This window comes from Ambystoma mexicanum, chromosome 13, assembly GCF_040938575.1.
Source record: "Ambystoma mexicanum isolate Mex_15411 chromosome 13, UKY_AmexF1_1, whole genome shotgun sequence".
In the NCBI taxonomy this organism is placed as follows: Eukaryota; Metazoa; Chordata; class Amphibia; order Caudata; family Ambystomatidae; genus Ambystoma; species Ambystoma mexicanum.
The window spans coordinates 714,347,862-714,357,425 of NC_090938.1; the positions used below are offsets into that span (position 1 = coordinate 714,347,862).

Sequence of the window (9,564 nt, forward strand, 5' to 3'; positions counted from 1 at the left end):
CATTACAGAAAAGGCTGCGTATCGTCACCAAAAGAAGAAAGACCAAAAGAAGAGAGGCAAGTGGAATTGTGCAGAGAGAAAACTAAGGAACCCAGGACTGAGGAACCCCATAGTGTAGAGAAAGAGTATAAGAAGAAAGACCAGCCGAAGGCACTGAATACGTGCGACTACCGAAACCAAAACCAGAGAGAACGAAGAAGAAGCGAATGATCTACAGCTTCGAAAGCGGCCGCGAGTTCAAGTAAGACCAAGAGAGAAGATTGCCGAGAAGAGCGAGCAGAAAGAAAAGAGTTGCAAACAGAGAGAAGAGCCGCTTCAGTCAAGCGAAGACGGCGAAACCCTGATTGATAGATCAGAAGAAGAGAAGAGGAGTTAACCTAAGAAGAGATTTGGGGGTAACGATACATTCAAGGAGTTTAGAGAGAAAAGGAAGACGCGAGATACGGTGATAGATGAAACAGAGGGGTCAAGGGAAGGGTTCTTAGGACTTGGGAGAATAGAAGCATGTTTGAAAATAGAACAGAAAGTGAAGAGAAAGATTAAAGTGCAGGGCCAGATACGGAGCAAGACTGGGATAGACCTTGGGGAGTGGAGTGGAAGGAAGAGGGTCAGAAGGAGAGGGCGTAGCGTGGGCTTTAGAAAGAAAACAAGAAATATCAGAGGGATTGAAAAGAAGACAGAGAAGAAGAGAGGGGGATAAGTAGTAGAGCAGGGAGTAGGGGAAGACAAAGAAGAGGAGAGTATAGATGACCACAGAATAGTAACTTTATAAGAAAAGTAAGAAGCAAGATCAGATGCAGCGAGAGAAGATCAGAGCGAAGGGTCCGGGTTAAGGGATAACAAATACAATAAAAGGATCTGAAATAATCGATGGGTGTCGGCTGCAAGAGAATCCAAAAGGTTTGTGTAAAAATGTTGTTTGGCCAAGAGGAGGGTTGCATTATGGAGTGAAGGGAAGAGAGGTTAAGAAGGTCAGAGAGAGATTGAGATTTCTGCCACAACGCTCAGCACGACGACGCAAGGAACGGCGGAGGGAACAAAGGGCTGGGGTGAGCAAGGGTTCAGGAGGTTTCCGAGAAGGTGAGAAAGAAGAAGAAGAATAGAGTGAATTGGCAGAGAACAGAGAGGAGAAAATATTAACTGGAAAGGATGAAAGGACTTACAAAGCAGGAGGAGTCGATGTTAAGGAAAAGATGAATGAGGAGGTTTCAAAAGAATGGAGATCAGGATGAGAAAATAAGGACGAAGAAGGAGGGGAAGTAGAAGGAGGAGGAGGAGGAATAAGTGAAAAGGAGAGAAGGGTGTGGTCAGATGAGTAGATAGGGTGGGCCAAAACGGAGGGAAGAGAAAGAGGAGAGGAGAAAAGCAGATCCAATGATGAAGGGGTGGCGGTTCCATTCCATGAAATCAGGTAGTATTGGCAAATACAGCCTCTTTGCCACCTGCCATTTTATAGGGTTGCAGGTATTTACTGCTGGCAGTGTTCCACCAGCTTTAAATTCCGCTTGGTAGTGTGGTGCAGTAGTGCCGGAATACACCTCCAATTTTCCCCTCTATCGGAGAGGTGGACGTTCAGATCATAGAAGGTAATTTCCTATAATGGGATGTGCAAGTGCTTATCTTTCATATAGGGGACATATTTAGCACCTCCCTTGCATTGTAATGAAAAGAAGGTTCAATAACGACCCTTCTGTGCATTATATAATATAGTGCAGTGACTGTATGGCCTGCACTGGCACATACACCATCTCCATCCTAAGGATGAGGATGGAGATGGTAAATTGTCCTGCTATATTCCATGCAGTGGTTCTGGAAATCTGCAGGCATTACCACCATGCGGGAGGACATCTTGTGATCTGGCATTGCCCCTCAGACTACCACCGGCGGTAGCAGTCGGAACTAGATGCTGCTTAGGTTGCCACAAGGGCCTAGGGGCTAAAGCCTCAGCATGAGCTGGCCAACAGATGGTGGGGCTTGCCAGGCTATTTCTTGTAGTCTTCTATGGGACCCCTGGTTTTTAGCATAGATCGAAGCAGTGCCAAGAGACCAGACACAAACAGGTACATTTAAAAAAAATGTGTTGGCAAGAATGTGTGGGTGAGGGGGGAGATGTGGTACAGTTTGTGGGCACAGAGAGACACATGGTAGAACTTGGGGTGCGGGCCACAGACATAGATTAATGGGCCAGATAGCATGATCTGCTTTGGACACAAGCAGCATGAAGGGTGAAAGCAGGAGGAGATTTTGTGGATCTTGAACGCATGATTTAATTTGGTTACAGCAGCGTGGGAGGCGGCAGGGGCATAGGAACACATTGAGACAGAGCGCTTGCTTGATTGGGCACTACCAGCATGAAAGGGGCATATGATTTACCTTGTGCCCAGCCAGCATGAGTGGGCCAGCATGGGTATATATTCGTGCAATATGGCTCATATTTTCTTTGAGCACTAGAAGCGTGAACATGTGTTTTACAGAGGCAATGTGGGCATATATTGTTGGGACAGACCATATAATTTGCCCTGGGCACATCCAGCAAGAGTAGGGGAGCATGGGTATATATTCTAGCAATATGGCTTATATTTTCTTTGAGCACTAGAAGCGTGAACATGTGTTTTACAGAGGCAATGTGGGCATATATTGCTGGGACAGACCATATAATTTACCTTGTGCCCAACCAGCAAGAGTGGGCCCGCATGGGTATATATTCTTGATATATGGCTCATATTTTCTTTGAGCACTAGAAGCGTGAACATGTGTTTTACAGAGGCAATGTGGGCATATATTGCTGGGACAGACCATATAATTTGACTTGGGCTGGGCCAGCATGGGTATATACTCTTGAAATATGGCTGACATTTTCTTGGAGCACCAGAAGCATGAACATGTGTTTTACAGAGGCAATGCGAGCCTGCACTGGTGATACCAGCCTCTTACTTTCTTTGCATCAAAGAAGATGGCTGGCTAGGTCTTGCTCCTTCATTGACCATGCATTGGAGGAACCAGATCTCCATAACCATTCACCTTCTGAAAATCAAGACTTTTTCCATAGTTCACCCCTTGTCATGCTAGATACTTCCCTGGACCCTCTCATTTGTTCTTACACCGCTGGGTGGGACCACTAACTGGTGCTGAACTGAGGGGTCCTCCGTGGCAGCGCTGGTCAGTGCTGCAGCCGGAGGAAGAAGAGCTGATTGTGGCTTGGGCATTAAGAACAGTGTTAACACTGGATGAAGTCATGTGTTTATTTGAGGGGTGATATGAGAGGTTAATTATAACGCGCTTAATACCTTAATACCCAGAGGTTTCTAAGCGCGGACCCGGGGATCGAACCCGTGTTGCTCTGTGCCGTCTTGCTTCCAAGGCGAGCACGTTGCGCCTGAGCTATCCTCCCGAGACCCGTTCAATTATGCCAGCAGAAATTAGAAACATCTCTACCTTTTCACTTCTCAAATTTGTAAAATGATGACCATATTTTTTGACAATGCCTCTAGCGAAAGTTTTTTTTTTAAAACGATTCAGGTAAATTTCAATTTGTGGGATTTTGTCACCACAAAATGAGTGGGACATGTTCACTCAGTTTGCAGACACATTCTCCAGCAAACGTTCGTTTTCTCAATTTCTTATTAGCATTTTTCATAGATGACGGGGAATGACACTTTGCAAACCTAGAAAAACAGTTTTTCCGCAGTTTTCCCCGCAATTTTCCCAATGTATGTTTCAAAACTTGATACATTTGACCAATTGTATTGAAATGTGTGCACATTGGGTGTAGGTACACATACATGTCCAAACCAGCATTGGGGCCCGTGCTCCGGATGTACTTAATCCATGTTCTTTCCCTCCAAACAGGTGTGGCAGTGATGAGGCTCACCCTGGGGAGCTTGGGATCACCCGACCTCAACAACACACAGGCTACACATGCGCTGCTGCAACAGGTATGTGAGGGCAGAAGGGGGCGCTGATGTTCATCAAAAAGCGTTACTGTGGCCTGTAATTCCCTTTATTGTAACTGTTCTAACGTGTAACTTTGTTACAAAGAACAATACATTGGAATTAGAATGACCATTGTTACCTTGCACATAGTTGCTGGAAACCCATGGTGTGGAAAGTTTGCCACCAGTGACTTCCACACTGCCCTTCACCGGCCCAGAATCCTTTATTAGGGGTCATTGGGAGACTCTTGCACCCTTAATCACCTAACTTTGCAAAATATCTTCAATTAGCGGCATAGTCCCGCCAACCTAAGGCTCACTACTATCACTGATCTGCTGAAGAAACAACGCTGACCCCCAAGAATATGGGTCTGAAACCTTTGGCTCGCCAGGTGTTTTGGACTCCAACTCCCATAAGCCCCAAACCAGTATAGTCGATGGTGAAAAACATGGCAGTCGGAGTTCAAAACATCTGGAGAGCCAAAGGTTACAGACCCCTGCCCTAGAACGATCAATTACTGACACATCACAAATCCCCCTTTCCAGGAGAAGTTACTTGAGTTGTTAGTCTGGTCAAAACTTCAAGACTACTCTGCATTAAAAGACCTATTAAAGCATGACACCCTTATGAGCAGAGCAAGTAACGCAAAGTGGGCTCTCTGCTCATTTTATTTGCCATAACCCTCCCCCTAACCGTGAAATGACTGTAAATCGCAAGCCATGTATACTCATTGGAACAGTTGCTGTTTAAAGGTGTGAGACTCGGGCTGCTCTGCTTGAGTGGAGGACAAATCACTCACCCCCGCCCCCCCCCCCCGCTCAATTTACCGTAAGTCTCCTGAAGTGCATCTAGCAAAGCTAGGCCTCACTCAACATGGGATGTGCCGACCTTCATGGAACGTTCCTCTGGCAAATCATATTGGTGGCATCACAGTTCTGTCTTATTGCAGAACACATCTTTTGCTGGTTATAGGAACTCAAGCACAAGGGTCACTTCAGCTGTTGATTAACATGAATACAAGATTACATTTGTAAAATATTTTCATGTCCTACATTCCGACCGTGTTTCGCCCATAAGTGCTTTTTCAAGGCTAAAACCTTGTCAACACGTAATCTGTAACGGAGCTACTAAATTCTGGTGTGTTAACCTGTCAATGGCTAAAAATAGAATTGGGAAGCCAAACATGTTTTCATCCTGTTAGGAATGCAGAAGCCCCAAAAAGGACAGTGCCTTGGAGAAACCTCTCAGTTACTGCCGGGGCCTTGGAATACTGAATGACCAAACACAGCACATGCTATCAAAAGACTTTCAAAGGTTGAACCAAGAGCCCCAACAAACAGTAGGAATCCACTTAAAATATTAGAAAAACACAGATTAGCCAATCCCAATACAGTCAGACATTTACCTATACAATATGATGCATGCAGACAGTCAGGAGTCATAATTACTGGGCCATTTTGGTGTGGTACGGCAGGATTTGAAATTTGACATTCTATGGAGACAACGCTTTTTTCATATCTTGGATAATAACTTTTTATACACCTCTTTAAACACCTTTGCAGTCACCCTAAAGTAAAGCCAACTTCTACAAATGCTTGTGAAATAATATTTGAACTAAATATTGTGTTTGTTGAATTTGCTTCTCCTTTTCTAGGTCTGCACCATTCTGCAGTTTCAGTTTCCATTGACGGCCATTACATTGAATTTACAACTTAATTCAGTCAAGATGGCGTGCGACACTGGCGTTCCCTAGCAGAGGAAGCTGAACGCCAAGAGGACACCGCCCTCTTTCAGTATCCATGGATATATCCCTGTGGGAGCTGAGCGCCTGTATACGAATTTGGGATTCATTCAGAGAGTTGCTCGCTGCTCTATTTCACAGCACAACCCTGTCAAGAGCTGTTTTGCCCCACGGCGGGCACGGTGCTAATGATCAGCGTCACCCACTAACTTTTACCCATAATATATCTTCAAGCATGCAGTAACGAAGATTGCACAGTCCAGTACGTGATATAGAACATCTCGAAATGAAGCGGCCACCTCAAGTATACCCAAGTAATCAACAAACCAACCTCGGTCAATTATATTCAAGGGGCCCTTTTATGGGGCAAGCCTATGGTGTATCCTTACAAAAGGAGGTGGGGGAAGTCACCCAAGAAGGAACTGAGGTTTGGACCTTATGTTTGGAGAGCCCACTCCTCATTAGATACTCAGAGTCAATTGAACTTCTCGGACCCATCAAAATGGCATCATCTGTAGGGCATCTTGTGGAGTCCAAAAAGGGCAGAGGCGGAGGACAGTTCTCTGCGTGTGGGTTAAATCACCAGCATGCTATGGAACACGCTGCACTGGACTAGTGGAGAAAAAAAATAAACTCCAGAAATAGCCATGTTGCTTTCCTAGTAAATCGACCTCATTGGTGAGTGCTCTAGTACCTGTTCTTGCTCTTAAAATATGGACGCAATACTGTGGGGTGCCTTCAGGACAGGAGTGGGCCAGGGTTAAACCAGATGGAGTGTGTTCTAGTCTCGCGCCTCCCAGAGGATGACACGTCTGATGGTTAGAGCCCAAGGCTAGAAGATGGGGGTCAGCCAGTAGTCAATAAGGTGAATCCATGACACTTCAGAAGGATGTATGCATTCAAGGGTCCTAGTGCTGGTCTTTAAAACCATTACCGCCGACCAGACGTATTTGCTGTGCTTCACCACGACTGCTCTTGCCATCTTGCCATCCTTCATTATTTGGGACATTACAATATGTCTTATTGTTCTTAAACATTGGAAGCTCCCCCGGTGTGATATCAGTCCACTATTTGAATGACCTTGCCATCTTTGGTGCCAGCTGAAGATCAATGTCGGGGCTTTGGGAGGATTTCATCAGAATGTTTTAGGCTGAAGTGAGAAGCTTGTGGATTTCATATAGATCTCCTGGAAGGATTTGCAGTGTGGAGACAGAACCAAGAGCAAGGGGTTCAGGAGATCCTCTTAAGAAACCTTTTTACGGTTTGGCATCCATTACCGATTTCTGGTTTCCTGCAGGATAGTTCAATTATTCTTGTTATGTCTCATTAAATTGCAACTTCTCTACCAACCATTTCTTTGCAGAAAATTACATGGGTGCAAATCAACCTTTTCCCTATAAGAGCTGGTACTATATTGAAATGTCATCTACATATCTTCTATATATGAAATGGCTTCCTTAGATGTGCCTTCCACATGGTGCCTTCCCGGCTGCGCTTTCTAATTTATTCAACAAATCTTATTCTGACATTGCTGCAAAGTCAGCAGATTGAAAGACTTTATGTGAAAAGAATGTTTATTTTTATTTTCAGAATGAATCAGGTCAATATTCTTGCACTTTAAAAGGCTTGTGAACAAATCAGAACATTACATTTATAATCTAAGCCATGTTACGTGTAAATCTACTTGTGTAGATTCCCAAAAATCTTTTCCCAAGAGCACAGGACAATACATCTGAAGAAATAATAATGTACACCTCTGTAAGTTTTGCTTCTTCACAAAAGTACTACACCACAATTCACAAAGACATATAAGCACGTTTAGGGTAGGCTTACACAATGTGGCTGTAGATCTGAAAAAATGTACTTTCTTGGAGGCATGTCTTGAAGATGTCAGTGAGTGAGGGGGAGGAGGTGTGTGAATGGGGAATATGACGCCCAGAAAAGTGTAGGTTTACATGAACTCACAAAAGTTCAATGTAGTTTTATAAACTTCTGTGAATATGCTTAATCTACACTTGTATGTTATAGAAGTAAATATTTTATGAGAGATGTGAGAGTGGATGAAAATGTATGTAAATGTGTGATGTGTGGACTAAGAAAGGCTATGCCGTGTAAACATAGTTCGGAGTGAGAGGAAAATGTTTGAAAGATATCTCTGTAAAATATTTTGTTTTCCTGACCAACATTGTCATACTGGATAATCAGCATGACCAGTTGTATGCGTAACGAAGTCAAGGAACAGTATTCTTGGTGAACCGGTCCCGTAGTCCTCGATATGGATTAAGTTAGAATTATTTTCTGTGTTCTAAAAAGCTAATGCAAGAGATCTAATGTTCACATGGGAGCGCATCTCTATTTTGAGACCAGTTCTTAAGAATGATCATGTGTATATTTCTTTCTTTCTAGATTACGTTTGTTCACTTTTGCACATTCTGTGACTGTCTGATAAGTAAAAAAAGAACATACATTTCAAAATATCTAATCGTAACGTGCAAGTATGTACATTAAAAGTTGTGTGCGAGTGATGCATCACTTTTTCATTTAATTATGATTCCTAACTAAGATCCTATAAGGGGGGAATTCATATTACTACATACTTGCCAACATGACCCATTCCAATCTGCAGGTGCTTATCCAGTCCTGTTTTTTTCTTTGCATTCTGGGACTTTTAGCCTAAGGTTTATAATGGCAAAAGTGGAACTACAAATCCCAGAATGCAAAGAAAAAAACTAGGTCTGGATACTCACCTACAGACTGGAATGGGTCATGCTGGCAAGTATGTTACTATGCTAAGACAATGGTTAATAATGATTTATGGATCTGATACATGATGAATAATTAAATGCATATTATATATAATATACAAATTGCATTAAATATACATATTATGGTGTAATCAAATAATATGAAATATCACAAAAAATAGGTTTAGGGCGCATGTCCTGAAATCTAAAATCCATTGTCTTTGCGAAAATTCTTTTGCTAATCACCTCTAACCCATTTAACGTATGTAGATGATATTTTCCAAAGATGTTTTCTGTCCTGGGCCCCCACAAATGGGAAAGTCTGGTGGAATTCGTGCAACAGTGTAAAAGATACAAAGTATTGGAAAAAAGGGATGCTTTTGACTTTTTTCATTGGATTTCCAGTAGGGAAAATGAGCAACCAATGAACAGGCCCGCAGCCTAAACCGTTGGACGGATTTGCTTCAAATTCACAACAAGTTGTGCACAGATCGTTGAAGATGTGCCCTTTGGTAGTTATATATCTTTCATTGTACATTGCATCAACTAAGGCTTTTCAGGGCTCTATGTGGTTTTGACAAAGTAAATTACTCTGTGGTCATTTACTTCACCAGCATTACTTCCCCCTGACTTTCTTCTGACAATGGGCCTCATTAGGACCCAGGCGGTAAGGGGTTTACGGCGGCGTAAACAGCGCCGACTCTTACCGCCTGATTCCGAGGTCCCTTAGTGCCATGGAGGATTTAACACCTGCTTTTAGCAGGTGTTAAAATCCATGGCGCTAAGGGACCTTGTTGTTAATTATGCCACCGTAATTTACGGTGGCGTAATTAACGCCTTCCCCACTCCCATTATGCCCTATGGGGCAAAAATGGGAATGGGGAAGGGTAAATGGGTTAATGGGGACTTACCGCCCCGCCAACCTCGGAATGGGGCGGTAAGTCCGCCAACCACCATGGCGTACTTAAGCCTGGGTCGTACCCTTACCACCATGGCGTAAACTGCGTTTACGCCATGGTGGTTGGCAGATTTACCGCCCCATTCCAAGGTGAGTGGGGCGGTAAATCCCCATTTCCCATTTTACCCTTCCCCATTCCCATTTTTGCCCCATAGGGCATAATGGGAATGGGGAAAGGCGCTAATTAC

At 43.6% G+C, this 9,564-nt stretch overlaps 1 protein-coding gene across 1 annotated transcript in view; it reads left to right on the top strand.

The window, feature by feature from the left end:
- LOC138521774 (serine-rich adhesin for platelets-like) overlaps positions 1–9,305 on the top strand; it is a 69,384-nt gene extending 60,079 nt beyond the window's left edge. Inside the window, exons 3-4 of the mRNA XM_069634850.1 lie at positions 3,850–3,935; positions 5,588–9,305. Of these exons, the coding sequence (XP_069490951.1) occupies positions 3,850–3,935; positions 5,588–5,686 (185 nt within the window). The 3' untranslated portion in view covers positions 5,687–9,305. The remainder of the gene's footprint in view (positions 1–3,849; positions 3,936–5,587) is intronic.
- Positions 9,306–9,564: the final 259 nt, after the last annotated feature.